Source organism: Equus asinus, chromosome 6, assembly GCF_041296235.1.
Source record: "Equus asinus isolate D_3611 breed Donkey chromosome 6, EquAss-T2T_v2, whole genome shotgun sequence".
In the NCBI taxonomy this organism is placed as follows: Eukaryota; Metazoa; Chordata; class Mammalia; order Perissodactyla; family Equidae; genus Equus; species Equus asinus.
The window spans coordinates 70,272,194-70,291,359 of record NC_091795.1 but is presented as its reverse complement, the minus strand read 5'-3'; the positions used below and the strand labels follow the sequence as shown (position 1 = coordinate 70,291,359).

The following is a 19,166-nucleotide window of genomic DNA, read 5'->3' as shown; positions in this document are numbered from 1 at the left end:
AGAGTAATCAAGACAATGTGGTACGGGCATAAACATAGACATATAACTCAATAGAACAGAATCAAGAGTCCAGAAATAAATCCATATATCTATAGTCAACTGATTTTTGACAAGGATGCCAAATTTAATGGGGAAAGAACAGTCTTTTCAACAAATGGTGCTGGAACAACTGGATAATCACATGCAAAAAAATGAAGTTGGACTCTTACCTCACACAATATACAAAAACTAACTCAAAATGAACCAAAGACCATGATATAAGAGCTAAAACTATAAAACTCTTGGGAAAAAACACAGGGATAAATCTTCACGACTTTGGATGTGGCAATGGATTCTTACCTATGACAACAAAAGCTTGAGCAACAAAAAACTAGATAAACTGCACTTCATCAATGTTAAAAACCTTTATGTTTCAAAGGACATATCAAGGAAGTGAAAAAGCAACCCACAGAATGGAAGAAAATATTTGCCAATTATAAGGGATAAGAGATTTGTATCCAGAATATATAAAGAACTTTCACAACTCAATAATGAAAAGACAACCCAATTAAAAAATGGGCAAAGAATCTGAATAGACATTTCTTGAAAGAAGATATACAAATGGCCAATAAACAAATGAAAAGATGTTTAGTATCATCAGCCATTTAGGGAAATACAAACCAAAACCATAAATTCACACCCCCTGAGGATGGCTATAATAAAGAAGTCAGGTGATATCAAGTGTTGATCGGAATGTGGAGAAACTGCAACCTTGATAAAATGCTGGTGGAATGTAATATACAACTATTCTGGAAGAGTCTGGAAGTTCGTCAAGTTAAATAGAGAGTTACCATTGACCCAGTAATTTCCCTCCTAGATATATACCCAAGACAAATGAAAACATATGTCCACATAAAAACTTGTACAAGAAGGTTTACAGCCAAAGGTGGAAACAATCCCCAATGTTCATCAGGTGCTGAATGGATAAACAAAATGTGGTATATCCATACAAAGGAATATTATTTGGCTGTAAAAGGAATGAAGTACTGATACATGCTGTAACATAGATAAACCTTAAAAGCATATGCTAAGTGTAGAAGCCAGTCACAAAACCATGTATTATATTATTTCATTAAAGTGAAATGTCCAGAAGAGGCGAATCTATGAAGACAGAAAGTAGATTAGTAGATGCCTAGGACTGGAGTGGATGAGGGGATTGGAGGGGAATAGGGGAGTGATAACTAAAGGGTTTCTTTCTTAGGTGATAAAAATGTTCCAAAGCTGACTATGGTGATGATTGCATAATACTAAAAACTATTGGATTGTATACTTTAAATGGGTGAATTATATTTTCATAAAGCTATTAAAAAAAGTGGCCCAATGTACTCATTGCCCTTTAAGATCATCAGGGGCACCTTTTGCTTGCTTGCATTTTCTTATTTTCTATAATGACCAAGCACAGCAGATACAATGAAAAGCACATTTAGATTATTTTAATAAGTTAGATCTCTAGTTCTTAATCTTTACTGGGGGCATGGATTTCTTTGAGAATCAGATAAAAGTTACAGATTTTGTGCTCTGAGAAATTCACATACAACATACTCACAGGAAAATTTTTAGGGGGCTCACATACCCCTGAGGCCCCCATGGTCCCCTTAGAGACCTACGGACTCCAGTTTAGATGAATGTTGTCTACTTACAAAAGGAGACTTAAAAGCCAAACTGGCAGCAATGGTGAGAGCTGGATCTAAACAGCGGAAGATAGACCCAAACAGCATCAGTTTGCCGATTCTCACATCCACAGGCAGAGAGGCCAAGTGATACCCTAGAGGGGTCAGTTTCTCATCTGGAGTTAATGCTCCCAAGTCTCGTAATCGTATTTTTGAGGCACGGAGAGACTCAATGTGTGGTGGTTCAATGAGTCGAGAGAACACAGATTGGAGATTATGAGTGCTAAACATCTCTAAAATTTTAATTCTGAAAAAAGAAAACCAAATCATAATTTGTCAATTTTATTTCTGGTAAGATGACATAAAGGAGTAAGCTTTTTTCTTGAATGAAAATAATTTAAAATTCCCAATATACATACTTTCATAAACCAGACAATGCTAGTTGAAATAAATTGTTTAAAAAATCTCGTCTTCTAGTTCTTCTAGCAATAAACTGCAGAAACACTTTCAGATTCTGAAACTTACTGAGATTCAGAATAAAATTCTATAAACTTTGAAAATACTTCTTTCTATAATAGGGGGTTCAAATTATGAAATGAAATTCAAATGGTCCACTTACTCTCTTTCCCACATCTGAAACTGCATGGTAATTGTTTATAAAATTAATCTGCATTGTGTCCTGCCTTGTGACAGCTCTTGAAAAGCTACTGTTTTAAATTATAAATTTAAGCAATTTTCAGAAGACAAAAATCTAGATATATAAAATTTATTTCATTTTTAATTCCTTTTTAAGCTGTCAGCCTATAAACATACAATTTTACATTTTTACTAATGTGTACATATTTGATACCTAGCTTTTTTCCATTTAGATTTTTCACTTTAAGACATGCACTGAGAATAATCCAGTTACTTAAATTTCAAATAGCGAAAGAAAAAAAGGATGAACCATGTTGGCCCACATAATTTACCTATTTCCCCACTGTTGTATATTTGAGCTGTTTTGAAATCCTATGTGCTACATATATTACATTTTCCCCTTCTCTCATCCTCCCTCATGGGTCAATCAACTTCCAAAGCTCTCTCAAATCCCTTCATTCCTCTTCATTTGCACTCTGTCTCAGTTCAAGGTATTTGCTTGCCCAAATTCTTAAGATCTGACTATGGACACTTGAAAGCAAGGACTGTCTTGTCTCCTAGAGTATCCCTAGTGCTTAGCCCAACCCTGGAAAATAGAAGGCTCTCAAAATCTACCTGCTGGATAAAAGAAGAGCTATACCATCTTTGTCCAAGTAACTTTCTCCCCTTGGGTTACTGTTAATGGGGATCCTTTCTCAGAGTAATGACTGGGTTAAAGGGTACGGATAGTTTTAGAGTGCTTATATAACACCAAGCACATTTTCAGAAAAGTTGAACCAAAGGTTCCCCGGCTTCAATAACATTGAGTTTGATCATTTGTTCACTAAATTCTATTTTATGATGTTTTTTCTTGTTTTTCATCAGGTAAATAATGGAGCTAACAAGTTTTTTTGTTCACTTTGCTCTAACTGATAATGAGGCTGTAGATTTCTCCCTGTGATGATTTAATATTGGTGTTGTCCCTAGCAGAAATTTCTCGATGAGTGAGATTACTTTCCTAACTTACAAACATATCCTAAGGCTCTATTTTAGGGCTGTCCTCTGCAATGTAAGAGATCTTCATGTGCAGAAAGTTAAAAGGAATGGTAGAGGCAACCCTGAAGAGCTCTTTCTTTGCAAATGAATGAGTTCATCCATGTCCATTCTTAGCAAAATGTCTTCTACTAAGAAAAAGAAAACAAGGAACTTAGGGTGAGAAGCATTTAGATCTTCTGGAAGCAGAATACAAAGATCAAGATGTACCTTAGACATAGCTGCTCCAATGGCACTCTTTGTATTTCCGGTAGCTGCTGCTTTAAAAGCTGGTGATTGAAGTGATGGCTAGTGAATAAATGGAAGCAGACCCCAGATGCAACACGGCCTGCTCGACCTTTTCTTTGCAGAGCATTGGCTTGAGAGACAAAAGTATCCTCTAGACTTTCCATCCCTTTGCTGGCATCATATCTATAAAGAAAAAGAAAATAAAAAAGAGTTATTCTATAAAAACATGGCCAAAAGTCTACTTAGCAAGGACAGAAGAGATGAAGCACTTCACTTCTGTAGATAAAGACACAGTATCCTGTGTGTTCTGGGATAGTTGAGTCCCTGGTGGGAGTATATAGTGCTGATTTAGATCTACTACCTACAGTTTCTTTATTCAACTCTTTTTCATTTTTATTTATTCTTGACAAATAAAAATTGTGTATATTTAAGGTGTAAAATGTGATGTTTTTATATATGTATACATTGTGAAATGATTACCAAAATCAAGCTAATTAACATATTCATCACCTTCCACACCAACTCTTTCATTCAAGCACATGCAAAGCATATGAGAAAAAGAGAGGAAAAATAATTAATTACTTCCAAAACTTTCCACCTCTGTGTGACTCTGATTTTGGTCCTGGCTATAGAATTACTCATATATTCACATATAGTTTTCAAAAACTGTTTTTCAAACAGTAATCCATGTAGCTTAATAGCGTTAGCCATTAACAGCTGTGTCCCTCTAAATGAGGCCGCTTTAGTCCCCCTCTTATATCATCAAAAGAAAATACCTCTTTTCTTTCATTTTCCCAGAATCGATGACATAGACAACATCATCAATGGTTATGGATGTCTCAGCAATGTTGGTGGAAATTATAATCTTAGTTACACCGACAGGAGGTTTTACAAACACAGCCTGCTGCTCTTCACTGGATAAAGATGAATGAAGTGGGTGAATAACACATCTGAAAGGAAATAAAAGCATATTTAATGTTGTAGCACAGGACACTGAAATTGAATTACAGTGGGTGAATTTCTATTAAAACTAACAATATGACTCCAACTATCAGCAGCCTCTCCACAACCCTGGTCCTCAGGGTCCAGCTCTTCTAAATGGGATGGTTCTTTCTGATCCTTAGAAAACATTTACTCATTTCCATGAACTAAAAACCTTGCATCAACTTGGGGAAAATTGAAGTATAATTCAGTAGTAAATAATCAAGAGGACTAAACAGTTGATATTCTGTAACGAACAAGCCTAGAGCACACTAACCAGCAAAGAATCATGTTTTCACTACCTCTAAATCCAGAGAAAGAGGCAGAGACAGTGATGTATCCTAGGAAACTTCATTCTTATGTTTCTAGGGAGTGTTCACCTGTCACATAGTTGTTCCCTTAGATATGAAGACACAACAGTATGTCTTGCTATCAAAATAGGAACTATTGGAAATTATTTTTTCTCAAAATGGTTGCATTTCTTTGTTGTTAATAACACTGGCTTCTCCCATCTCCTGTATCCGGCAACTAAAATTACATGCAATTTTGCTGAGTCACTACACTAAGTGAAGAGAAATATTTTTATTTAATGGGATGGGAAAGATTGATTTCCTGGAACAAATAGGTTTGTCTATCTCCAGCTGGCATAAACAAACATATTCTTGAGGAATGATACCAGGGTCTAAAGAGGGTGATGAACATCAAAAAGACCTTTCTGGTTATTCATTTTTGAAAATAACTGCAATAGGATACAGAAAGTAATTAACTTACCGATTACTACGTCTGTTGTTGAAAAGAGAATTCGACTGTAGCTGTTCATAAAGCATTTTGATTTCTGCCAGTCCCGGTAAAAATACAAGTATAGCACCTGAGTATATAAAAAGAATCAATCTGATAGATGAAAAAAAGGAAAAACTAATATGGATTATAAAGCTATTTTGAAATGAAAAAATATAACAATCTGAGATTTATCAGTATCAATTTCCTTTTCTTTGTAAACCCCTCAAGGATTTAAATAGATAGGTGTTTTTATACGTTTTTTGACTTAATAACTACAAAATAACTGGGATACTACTATCTTTCTAAAACAGGAAAAACTGAAGTGTGGAAAAATATACTGCCTTAAGTTATACTAGAATTATTAGCAAAATTCTTTACCTTTTTTTAGGAAGATTAGCCTTGAGCTAACTGCTGCCTCTTTTTGCTGAGGAAGACTGGCCCTGAGCTAACATCCATGCCCATCTTCCTCTTCTTTATATGTGGGACGCCTGCCACAGCATGGCTTGCCAAGTGGTACCATGTCCGCACCCGGGATCCGAACCAGTGAACCCACGGCTGCCGCAGCGGAACGTGCGAACTTAACCACTGCAAAACCGGGCTGGCCCCAGCAAAATTCTTTAAAGGTCTTTAAACATATTTCTGCAGTGTACTAGCCACCGACATTCTGTTTCTATAGGAAGAGTTATCCTTCTAATCTTCTAAGACAGGAAGACACTTCTCTCTATTAGTAAATAAAATCCATAAACATTGTACTGGAAATGAGAAAAAGAAGCTATAATTGGTTGGCCAACCTGGCAATCTAAATTCAGATATATGTTGAAGAGGCAACACATGACCTAACCATGCCATATTAACAGTATGGGCTTTTAAATTTAACATGAAAGAAAACAAGCAGTGATAACTGATTATAGTGTATTTCCATGCCACAAGCCATAGTCCCTTTCTTTTGTGCCTTATACAGAAAGGAAATTAATACCATCTTCATGCCCCTCCTTTAATCTCTGGCACCAGATCCATAATCTTTCCATTATATACCACATACTTCTACTAAAAGACTACAAAATTTGAGTGGTAAAATAATCTATACAGATGGAAAAATATTTTTTATTTATATTTTTATGTGCCTTCCGCTCTGCCCTCATGGCTTGGCCATCTGTATCAGGGATATCTTTAATATTCACAAATAAATCACTGACTCTAATCACTACATCTACTGTTTTGAATTCAGGTAATTATCTAACATTTCTTTTTGCCTGCTATGCTTGGTTTTTTTCAATAATAGTCTTTTCCTTTGGCATAAAACAAGATATTCAGTCCGGTGACAATGCATTAGCCAATACTGGCTACTTGTCAAGAGATGAGAAACAAGGCACTTCCATAATTTTACGTGGCTTACACATCTCTTTAGAAAATACCACATAATGATTAAAGCCTAGGCAGAGGAGGGCAGCCATTCCCATTTCTCTCAAGCACTGTGTAATGAACACATAATGTAATCTTTTGATCTATGATTCCACTAAATGATCACCCAACATTGGCTGGTTCTATTTGTGCAACAAATATTTACTCCATACCTAAATATTCTAGGCACCATTCTAGGGTCTGAGGAATATTGTGGTGCACAAGAAACCCTTATTCTTACGGAGCTTACATTCTATTGAAGGAGATTTATCAGTAAGCAGAACTATAATTTTGAACAGTGTTAAGTGCTATAATGAAAACCATTTTTGGATTTTATGATAAAGTAGGTGGGGGGGCAAGAAAACAGGGTGGTCAGAGAAGACTTCTCGTCAGAGAAGACATCTGACAGAAACCTGAATGATGGGAAGGATTCCGTTATGAGATCTGGGCCATTCATTCTGGGGGCAAGGGACTGCAAGTGAGGTAAGAAGGCCACTGGAACAGAAAGATGGTGCATAAGGGGAAAGTAGTGATTGCTCTGTGTAATAGTAGTGGTAGTAGTAACAGCAGTAACAATAATAATAATGATAACTGTATTATTATAGTTATAACATTATCATTATTAAGGTTAATAACTAGTGGGCATTAACTATATGTCAGCCTCTGTGCTAAAATTTACATGTGGTTTCTTTTAATCCTCAAAATAGCTTTAAGTAAGAGGATTTATTATTGTCTTCATTTTACAAACAAGGAAACTGAAGCACAGAAAGATAAGGACTTTATCCAAGGTTACAGAGTCCCTGAGTAGCAGAGCTGGGAAGTTTATCAGACTCCGAAGCCTGTTCTCTTAACCCCACTACCCTGTGGCCTCCGTGTGCAGAGTCTTCATGTGATTCAAACACTCATCACTAGACTCCCATTTAGCCAGGAACTGAGTGTTTAATATGTGGACTATCCAGGCCTTCTTTTCAGCTTTCTTCCTCTTGGACTTTGTATAGTTAACAACTTTATGCTCGGTGTGAGCAAAAAGAGTGGGTGAACCTCAAAAAGTAAAAGGTCAAATTTCCCCCTGAAAAGCCTAATAAGCAACTTTACACACAACTTTGGGAGAAAAGGTGGGGATGAGGGCGAGGGCTCCAGGAAGGGGGGTGTACCCACAGTGCCCATTATCTCAGTAAGTAAGCTCCCTTCTCTTTTGCCATCTCACACATAAATGAAGACAAGAAGAGTTACCTGGAGGGTAGGAGTGCTTTCCATCCACAATCCACTCTAACAAGGCCTCTATTAATTCAAGATTAACCTTTTCAAAATCCATGATGGACATTGTTTTGATAACTGATTTGCTAACCCCTGAAAGAAAGGTAAAAATCAGAAGGATAATTATACCTTATTGAAGACAATATGGCCTGTGAACTAGGTAACTGTCTTGATTTGATTTAATAACACAGATGTTCACATTTAATGTACTGAAATGAACTCTTTTCTTTCAGTCTCTCAGAAAATGGAGGCTCACGCTAGAAGCACTTCTTGCTTGAACAATGACCTAAAGAGCAGGCGCCTGTCCCTGCTGGAAAGGCCCAGATAAGCCACTTTGAACTTTCCTGCTTCCTTCCCCTGTTTTATCCAGCACACATTTATTGACACTTTAAGTTCTAGACATAAAATTCAAAACCAAATACATTTTAGAAACACCTTCCAGATTAAACCAAATTACGAGTCAGATCAGGTCGAAGTTCAGGTAACAATAACCGATGAAAATCAACAGAGAGACCACAGCTTTCACCAGCACCCTTACAACAGTGACTCTTAACCTTAGGTTCCTTTGAGAAAATGATAAAAGTTATGGCTCTTCCCTGAAATATATATGTGATTTTAATGGCTTCACCAACACCCCTGAAGTCTATCCATAGACTTGAGAGTTCATTGTATAGGCTTGCAAACTTTTCTTTAATTTTCAATTTGAAATCATACCAAAATAAAAAGTTACAAAATATTGATGAGTATAATTTGTATTTTACTACCTACCAATTTTTCTATAAGGAACACGTTTCTTTAATAATCAGGAAAAAATTCACTGGCAAGTCTAATAATTATAATCTAATATGTGTTGGAACTGCTATTTTTTCTAAGTTTAAGGTAGTTCTGATAAATTAAAGACAATGTAACTATGAAACAAGAGCCACGTTTTTCTTCTGGATCATGGTAGGGGGGAAAAACTAGTTATCTTTGGCATAATTATAATATTCCCCAGGAAGCACATTACCTTTATAGCGAGCCAGGAGCTGCTTAAAATCTAACTGTTGATCTGGCACTGCATCTTTCACAGAATCCTGATCCTGGAGGTGAAGGGAGAGCCTGAGGTCTTCCTCCACTTCTTCAAATGCAGTTCTGTTGTGCCTTGCTTTAAGCTTCTCCTTTGACATCTGTTTCATGGAGCGCATATATGGGCTCCCATCCGGTAACACATACCTGAGAAAGGAAGACAAAGGACTGTGTGTGTGTGTGTGGGTCTGTTGGTGAGGAACAAAAATATTCACATATTTTATATGCTTGTTCAGTAGAATGTTGCTCTGTTTCTGCCTAATTCATGTGCTATTCTTCCACATGCTATTAATCCAGTCCAGGATTCTGTTGGCTGTGCCCTATATCTGGGGAGGAACACGCTGGAATGCTTTTGGTTCTGTTTTAAGATAATTCTGGAGGCAGTGAGTTTGAAAAAGAGAATAAAGACAGGTAAACTAGTTGAAAGATGATTTCCCCAGAGATTAACATTCAATGGAAGTGGGATAGGGCCCAGAAAATAACAATTTTAACAAGCTCCCTAAGTAGCTTATTGCACACTAAAGTTTGAGAGGCACTGTTTTGGGGTTTTTAGCTTGAGAATATTGTACCATTAAATAAATACAGAATTAGGAGTGGGGCTTATTAGGAATGGAAGAAGCAGGGAGAAGGGAAAAAATTCTAAGTTGAGTTTAAGGTGCCAGACATCAAGGGTGTTTCATTCTGGAGCCCAGAGGTCAGGAATGAAGATACTGAACTGGCAGTTCTCGGCACAGAGGCTACAGCTGAAATCACATGAGTCTAAGAAAGCTAAGGAAGAGCTTAATAGTGAGAAGAAACAGTGTAAGGATAAAACCTTGGGGAATCTTTAAGGTCAAAGAGTAGGAAGAGGAAGCAGGGCTTTCAAAGGAGAGAAATCTGTTCATATCCAGTAGACATAACCATTTTCTACACAGTACTGAAATTATACAGACATCTTAACACTCACACTGTACTGCAAACTCCTTGAAGATGGAATGATGACGATAGTAATAGCTAACACTCATAAAGCATGTGCTATGTGTTCTAAGCACTTTGCAAGTATTAACGCCAAGTATTGATTAATTAATCAATCCTCATAACAACCCTGTGAAGCAGTTACCATCAACATACTCATTTTACATAGGATGAAACTGAGTCACAGAGAGATTAAGCTACTCATCAATGTTACAGCTGGTAAGTGGAGGGATTTAAATACTCACAGTCTGTCTGTAGAATCAGTACTCCTTTTTTTCATATATTTGGTCTTCCATCATTTTTTAATAGACTTAATTTTTAGAGCAGTTTTAGGTTCAGAAAAATATTGAGCAGAAGGTACAGAGATTTCCCATACACCCCCGTCCCTCACACATGCACAGCCTCCCCCATTATCAACATCCCCCACCAGAGCAGTACAATTGTTACAACTGATGAACCTACATCAACATATCATTATCCTCAAAGTCCATTAGGGTTTATATTACATTAGGGTTTATATTAAGCACTCTTAATATACAATATTGCCTGTGAATTGCAAATAATTTGTATAATAAATATTTGCTGAAAGAAAGGGGAAAATAAAATGCTCAAATAGAAAAATTAGAAGAAAAACTAACACATTTATTATCCTGGCATTCTGTTTACAAAGACTTACAGTGAATCTTAATTAATGTCTTCCTTACCTTGTCACAGCAATTGCATCTTCCAGAAAAAACTGATCAACAGGAAATGTACGACCTAGAAAATAAAATAGAAAACCCTCAGAATACCTGTTGAACTATCTTGAAATAGTTTCTATATGTAAAATTCTCTTAAAACAAAGCTTGGCATAATAAGGCACTATTTGTTCTGCCATCCTAAAAGTATCAATAAAAAAAGATTTTGATGATAAAAATTGGAAGGGATATATTCCAGTTAGTAAAGAAAACAGAAGTGTACAGGTGGAGAGAGGATCGTTTGCTAATAAGATTGTTTTTTACCTCTTTTTTTTTAACTTGTTATACCTTTCCCACCCTCTCTCCTCCCCCTGGGGTAAATATTCCACAAGTGTATTCTAGATCAAGCATATAATTTCTTCTTTAAACCTACTGTCAACATCCTCTATAACTAGATTAACAAGTACTACTACAGTAGTTCCCCTTATCCACGGGGGACATGTTCCAAGACTCCCAGAGGATGCCTGAAACCACAGATAGTACCAAGCTCTCTATAAATTCTGTTATTCTCCATACACACGTACCTACAGTAAAGTTTAATTTACAAATTAGGCACAGTATGAGATTAACGACAATAACTAATAATAAAATAGAACAATTATAACAATATACTGTAATAAAAGTTACTCTAGATCTTAGCAACCTCAGCATATGATTTTTTTTCTTTCAAGTCGAGAACTTTCACCTTTTCACTTAAAGAAAGCACTTTACAGCTTCTCTTTGGCATATCTGAATTGCCAGCATCACAACTACTCTTGCGCTTTGGGGTCATTTGGTAAGTAAAATAAGGGTCACTTGAACACAAGTACTGTGATAGTGTGACAGTCAATCTGATAACTGAGACAGCTACTAAGTGACTAAGAGGTGGAGAGTATACAGCGTGGATATATGTCCTGGGCGGACTGATTTCAGATGATTCACGTCCCGGGTGGGGACGGAGCAAGATGGTGTGAGATTTCATCACACTACTCAGAACAACATGCAATTTAAAACTTATGAATTGTTTATTTCTGGAATTTTCCATTTAATATTTTCAGATCGCAGTTGACCACGGGTAACTGAAACCACAGACAAGGGGGTACTACTATAATATTCATCAGTCAGTGCTTCCAAATTGTCCCTCTGGCAATCAGTTGCAGAAGGATAAACCAAAGCCCAAGGTGATAAACTAATCCCAAAATGAAACTGAAAGCATCAAAAGAAGACCCAGACTACCCAACTTTACTTTCTGCCAGAGTGAACCAATATCCAGAAATGTAGCAGATCCAGCAATGAACAAATATGCTACACACAGATACAACTTCCCTCTTTATGACAGATTACCAATATAAGTGCACATTTTCATGTTAAACACAATGGAATGTTAGAAATCCTAATAACAGACTTTTTTAAAAAGCACATATAAAATTTATTAATTTCATTATATGGTTACGATCTCATTTGTTACAAACCATTCACTTCTCTAGAAAGAGGTATAAATATCTATTAATTTATACCTCAAATTAACTTCAAAATAACTATATTTGCTTAATAGAACAATACATATTTAACGACACATTTTAATCACCTGGTATAGTAATAACTGGGCAGGAATTGAAATATTCTGAAAAGAGTTCAGCATTTAAAGTTGCACTCATCAGAATAACTTGAAGAGTTGGTCTCTGTAACACAATGTCCTTCAAAACCAGTAGCAAGAAATCACTAGAGGAAAGAAAAGAAAACACCTGAGGATCAAACAAATTCAATACATGAAAATTAATAACTTTGACATATTTTGAGCAAGGAATGTGTAAAACCTATGTGAAAAAATTATAACACTCATAGAAAGATGTGTCATGTTCCCAGATGTGAAGACTTAACATTATAAAGATATCAATTTTTCCCCCAAATAAGCTAAATTCATTGTAGTATCAACCAAAACATCAATAAGATTTGTCATTGCATTTGATAATTCTACTACTTGATATCTACATGTACATAAAGAGGCATATACAAAGATTTTCATTACAGCATTGCTTGTAATAGTAAAGCAACAGGAACTACCTAAATGTCCATCAACCAAGATATGGTTAATTACAACAATATTATCCCTTCTTTGGAATAATATGAGACAGATAAAAGGAATAAGGTAAAGTTCTAAACACTGACATAAAAATATCTCTAAGACATATTGTTAGTGAAAAAAATCCCATTTGTAGAACGACATGTACCGTAGAACAGCTATGTCCTAGCTGGTCTCCCTGCTTCAGCCCTGGCCTCCCTGAAATCTATTCTCAATACGGGAGACCAATAATTCTGTTCAAATGGAAATCTGATTGTGCCACTCTTTTGCTCAAAATCCTTCAATGACTTGCTGAAGTCCTCACTAACAAGGCCCTACGTGACAAGATCTGTACCCCCACCACTCATTTTCTACTGCCCTCCCTCTTATTTACTTGGCTCCAGCCATACTGTCCACCTTACTGTCCTTGAGGCATGGACCTCAGGTCCTTTGTATATGTTATTAATGTGCCTAGAATAGGCTTCTCCCAGACATTCACAGAGGTAGCTCCCTCACTTCCTTCAAGTCTTTACTCAAAAGATACCTTTCAGCCAGGTCTTACCTGGCCACCCTATTTAAAATTTCAAATGGTCCCCTCCCTTGCATTTCATATCACCTTTCCTCTTGTTAGCATGTAACATACTCTATATTTTACTTATTTATTTTGCCAATTGTTGGGCTCCCCGACTAGAAGATAAGATCTATGAGGACAGGGATTTTGATTATTTTGTTCACTACTCCAGAATCTAGAACAATGCCTGGAACATAGTAGGCACTCAGTAAATATGTGCTGACTTACTAAATGAATATATCATTTGTGTAAAAAAAAAAGGTGAGAAAACAGAAGTACCTATTTCTAACAAAGTAAACAACTATGTCAAAGTATAGAAGGACATATCACCAATCTGATCACCATAGTTATCTCTGGGGAAGGGACTAGGAATCATTTGGGAGTGTTAAAGGGGGACTTACACTTTATCTGTTTTGCTTGAACTTTTAATGAGAGCGTATTCTTGTGCTACTTAGTTCTCTTTAATTTAATGAGCTAATTTAGTTACATTTTATGACTACTTTGTTTCTCTTTTAAGGAAAAGGAAAATAGTATAATAGGCAAATTGTTAAGTAATTTATGGTACATCTATGCTTTAGAACTTCCTTATGCAATTAATAATAATTTCAAAGATAGTTTTGCTATCATGTTAACTATTAAATCAAAAGCAGCACACAAAACTATATAACCTCAACAGTGTTTGTGGACACACATCTCTCTCTACCACATCTCTCCCCTAACTCCCAATACACTCCCAGAAGAAAACAGACAAAAATTGTGGCATGGAATTAGCAATTTTATAGGGGGCAGAAATTCTTCTTCTTGCCATTTCTTTGATATTTTCTAAATGTTTTAGAATAATCATGTTGTTATCTCTATGATTAGGAAATTTATTAAAAATTTTAAACTAACACAACTGTAACTTTTCTATATTCAACCTTTAATCTTGTCTATATTTTTAGTGATCTTGGCGCCTAGATTTTACTCCTATTTTCTGCCTTTTTCACTCTGAGATAGCAAACATTCTCTACTTTTTCTTGTACAGTCACCCACCGCACAGCAATGCTTTGGTTAATAATGGACCGCATTTACAATGGTGGTCTCATAAGATTAGTACCATATAGCCCGGGTGTGTAGTAGGCTATACCACCTAGGTTTGTGTAAGTACACTCTATGATGTTTGCACAACCACGAAATTGCCTAATGATGCATTTCTCAGAACATATCCCTGTCGTTAAGCAAAGCATGACTGTAATTTGTACACTCCTTTCCCAAAGACTGCTATTTGTAAATGCTTGAATCTCCCTTCTCCAGTGTGTAGCTCATCTTTATTCAGACATGAAAATATTTTGAATTTTTAACTGTTGATATTCTATGGGTCATTAGGTCTTATAAAAATCTTTCTTTTTGAGAACACTATTGCAGCCAGGAACCAGATCCAGTGCTATGCTCCAGTTTCTCTGAGTCTGTGGAAGTATAAATGTTATGAAACCCAAACCTATTATTTATATTCAAAATTACACAGGATATAATTTCCCCTAAAATTTTATTTTGAGAACACAATCATTTAAATATCATTAATCTAATTGAAAGTTTTGATTTCTTTTTCCAAGTTGTTCAGTGATTCTATTAAAAAAATTTCTTCTTTCAAATATTCATTGGCATATTTAGCTGTAAAATGACATTATTTACCATTTATTTTTCCCCTACTGTTTTCTGGAGTCTCTACATAAAGAATATTTGCCCCTCAAAGATCCCCACTGTTTGTGGATAGTCATGTAAAATTTGTCTTCTTCTAGAAATTCTTTTTATTTTGATCTATACTTTTTATATGAAAGTCTGCCTTTCTTTAGTTTCTAATTACTTCATATTTCCTATTTCCTATAAATTAGTGTATTTATTTCATCTAACAAATAGTCTTCTGGTCACATATCTGCCCTGTTCAGTTCTTAAAAACTTTTTATCAGCAATAGCTGGGACTTCTTTTCACATTTGTTTCTTTCGCTACTAGCTATTTTCTGCTTCTTTGTCAGCCTGCCAACTTTACTTAGACTTTCTTTCTTCTTCTAAAGATATCCATTGTAGTATAGTCGTCTTTGGGAAAGCCTTGTAATTTTCATGGGATTGTTTCTTTTTTTTCCTACTTTTTTTCACTGCTCTAGAGCACGATCCACGTGACAAACTATGATTAATGCCATCTGTTTATCTGGTCCTTCCTTTTAAAATATTGAGAAGTTATAACTTAGCCCTTTAATCACTTCTAATTCCATTAAAATAAAATCCAAATGCTTTCTTATCCGTGGTGTATAAGGCCCAGGAAGTCTGGCTCCTGTTTTTTCCACCTGCTACTTTTCCCCTCATTCACCACACATCAGCTTTGCTGGCCTTCCTCCAGTTTCAGGACTCATGAAGCCCTTTCCCACTGCAGAGTCTTTGCAAATGCTGGCCTTGCTCCCATTTGTCACGTGGGACTCCTTCTCACGCTTCCGTTTTTAATTTAAATGTCATCTCTTCAGAGTTATGATCTCTGACCATTTCATGGATCCCTCCCTCCAAACACAGCACCCTACTTATTCCTTCATAGTACTTACTCCATTTGTAATTATTTATATGTTTACTTGTTCACTGTTTTTCCTACTAGACCATAAAAGATAAAGGGAACCAAATATGCTTGCTCACTACAGTATCCCCAGCAATTAACAGATTGCTTGGCACTTAATACAGGCTCAATAAATATATGAATGAATGTCAGGACTGAATGAATGACCAAATGAACAAAGAAGGAAGAACATATTCACCAATCCATCAGCTACGGTATGCATTACATCTGTTATTCCTGCTAAGTATAGTGCCTAGCTCAGTATGATGCCCAGGAGAGTGCTAAATCTCTCTTATTAGATGATGTCCATCAAATAGGATGACTCTTCCAGTGATGAACATGTGCTCTCCTAGCATTTTTAGTGTTACAGACCCTGGAGACCACAAAAGCAGTTCCTTTTCTCTAACTTAGGCCTTCTCTATGTCAAAATACCATTATTGGCCCTAAGAAACTGAATTGGAAGCAGAATAAAATTCTTTCAGCAACGTCTTCATTTTGTATGTGTGGGTATTCACTTGGAAAATCTTTGTTTTACCTTTCTTCTGTCCTCTCATGAACTTCATCAACAATGATATGGGTGATTCCTTGTAGAGCTGTATCTCCTTCTAGCCTTCTCAGCAGCACTCCTGTTGTGCAGTATAACAGTCTGGTGGCTGAGGACTTACAAGTAAAAGGGCATAGAAAGCAGTCATGAAATTTTTGAAAATAGGAAACACCTTCCTGGCAAAGCTATTTTGAATGGATAGGGATAGAGAATATTGAAAACACAGCAGTTCCATTTAATATGAAACCATACTAAATGCAGTTTTTTGGTGACAACCACAATAAAAGCTTTTCGACTTTTTATCAAAATTTTAAGTTTAAAACTGATAAAAACATTTAAAAATTATTATAAAACATAAAAACAACAGTGAGTGATGAAATCAAATCTGAATTTGGCCATTCCTTACTTGGTTAAATGGATTAAGACCCAGTTTTAAGAGCAAAACAGTACCTAATAGATCACTTCTGCCCGTAAAGAATACAAGGTCTTTATAGAGGAAATTAGTACACCCAAATAAGAGTTCTTATACCAGAACGTTTCTAAAAGGACTTCAGCCCCACTGAAGTATATATCCCAAATTGTCCATGAGTCTCCAGACCCCAAGAATTCTTTATACGTGAAAACTGTAAATTTCTGTTATCAGGGAAAAAGCAGAGCATACAAACCTTGACACTTTCTAACCGGATCTGGTATCCCACAGTCAAACCCACCCTTTCTGCTCTCTCTTTAGCAACACGTTCAGCGACAGAGATCGCAGAGATTCGTCGGGGCTGGGTACAGATGATGTTAGCCACCTTCTCAGGTGGTCCATTCAGAGAATCATCCAGAATAAACTGTGGAATCTGTGTGGTTTTCCCACATCTGCATGTCAAAACAAATAAGTCCTGAAATGAGAGTGCTAGTTCAAGCGCTAGTTAACTAAAGAAGCAATCATATGCAATGAGGGAAGTGAGAAAGCTAATTAGAATAAAAGTTGTACAGCTTTACCGATCTTCTAAACCTACCTACTGACTTAATACCTACAGCTCGTAATTCCTAGGAATTTGCGCTCAGATCAACGAGGCAGTCAAATGATAGTGTAGTATCACTTGTAAAACTGGGACTCCTAAATAAACATTAGATTAAGGTCTGTAAATGCTTCTAGTAATGAGAACTCTGTATATGAATCCTAAAGAAATAGGAGTATTAGCTAATGATTTTTAAAATACTTTATATTTTCCCCTTTGATGTGTATTGATTTGGCTAAAAGTGGACTGAAGCTAAAAAGAAAAGAAACTGGAAGACAAAGTTACTACCATACCAGTGAGTCTGGGCACACATGTAATTATTAAATTGAATACCCTTGAATACAGAACTATATTAAGCCTGCAATTTGTCCCCGCTAAATAGGTTTGGATAACATATGGAGAATGTGAAATAAACAAAATAATGGGCCCTAAGGTGTTTTCAAAAGAACAAATAAAAGCTCTCAGGAAATCAGAATAAATTTAGAAGATAAAAAGTTTTCAAGCTAAATGTTCTGGAACTACCCTTTATATTTAAAAATGAACCTTGCTAAAAGCCTTTAGCGAGGCCTTTGCCTTAAAATTGTCTCAAGGTAGAGGTGTACAACGCCTTCAAATTCCTAGATGGATTTCTGAGTTTTGTTTTTGCTTTTTGTAATTTAGCTGTTGGTTACAGAAATTGCAATATTAGCGTCTGTGAAATATTATTTAATATTTGACAGGAAAAAGCACAAATAACACCAGCTACTGGTTTTTTAAAAGTAGAACTGGTTACGATAACGAGGGTACATATATCATATTTACATGCATTACAAATAAACTGCACTCTTACCCAGTCATACCACTTATAACAAGCACCTGATGCTGGCTCAACAATTTAAGAATGGTTTCTCTTTCTTCCCAAGCAGGGAGTGATTGTCTTTCCTGCAGAATCGACTGGAACTGTCTGGAAGCCTAATATAATAAAAGATAAGGATCAGTTGGATTACTTTGAATCACCTTTCACAAAGCTCTGAATCTGGAGTCCCATAGTTAGGCCTACCCTTTCCGCTTTTTCTTTAACAATTTGTTCAGAGACAGAAATTGCAGAGCTTTGTCGGGGTCAGATGCTGATGATTTTAGTCAGAATGCTGCTCAGAGAATCAGCCAGAATAAGCTGTGGAATCTGTGTGGTTTTCCTACAGCCGAATAAACTGAAAGATTTTTTTTTTCAAAGATTGGCACCTGAGCTAAGATCTGTTGCCAATCTTCCTTTTTTTCCTTCTTCTTCTTCTCCCCAAAGCCCCCCAGTACATAGTTGTATATTCTAGTTGTAGGTCCTTCTGGTTGTGGCATGTGGGATGCTGCCTCAACACGGCCTGATGAGTGGTGCCATGTCCGTGCCCAGGATCCGAACCAGCGAAACCACAGTCCGCCGAAGCTGAGCGCGCAAATTTAACCACTCGGCCACGGGGCGGCCCCAAACTGAAAGATCTTAAGAGAAATAAATGTCTCTTGCTTAACAACTATCCAGCTCTTCCTAGCAAGAGTCTCTACACCAGCACTGTCCAATAGACTTTCTGTATGATGGAAATGTTCTATATTTGCGTTGTCCAATTTAGTAACCTCTGGCTACAGGTGGCTATTGAGCACTTGAAATGTGGCCAGTGTTACTGGGGAACTAAATTTATTTTATTTAATTTAAATTTAAATAGCTACATGCGGCTAG

General features: G+C 36.3%; 1 protein-coding gene across 4 annotated transcripts in view; it reads right to left on the bottom strand.

Annotated features, from left to right (window-relative positions):
- The window catches only part of DHX57 (DExH-box helicase 57), a 51,620-nt gene that overhangs the window by 15,727 nt on the left and 16,727 nt on the right, over window positions 1-19,166 (bottom strand). For all 4 annotated transcript variants that reach the window (XM_070512213.1, XM_070512210.1, XM_070512211.1 and 1 more), the window contains 11 exons: window positions 18,291-18,412; window positions 17,120-17,315; window positions 16,446-16,570; window positions 12,288-12,421; window positions 10,688-10,742; window positions 8,971-9,176; window positions 7,941-8,057; window positions 5,298-5,394; window positions 4,322-4,495; window positions 3,528-3,728; window positions 1,680-1,956 (listed from right to left, as the gene is read on the bottom strand). In XM_070512213.1, the coding sequence (XP_070368314.1) occupies window positions 1,680-1,956; window positions 3,528-3,728; window positions 4,322-4,495; window positions 5,298-5,394; window positions 7,941-8,057; window positions 8,971-9,176; window positions 10,688-10,742; window positions 12,288-12,421; window positions 16,446-16,570; window positions 17,120-17,315; window positions 18,291-18,412 (1,704 nt within the window). The remainder of the gene's footprint in view (window positions 1-1,679; window positions 1,957-3,527; window positions 3,729-4,321; window positions 4,496-5,297; window positions 5,395-7,940; window positions 8,058-8,970; window positions 9,177-10,687; window positions 10,743-12,287; window positions 12,422-16,445; window positions 16,571-17,119; window positions 17,316-18,290; window positions 18,413-19,166) is intronic.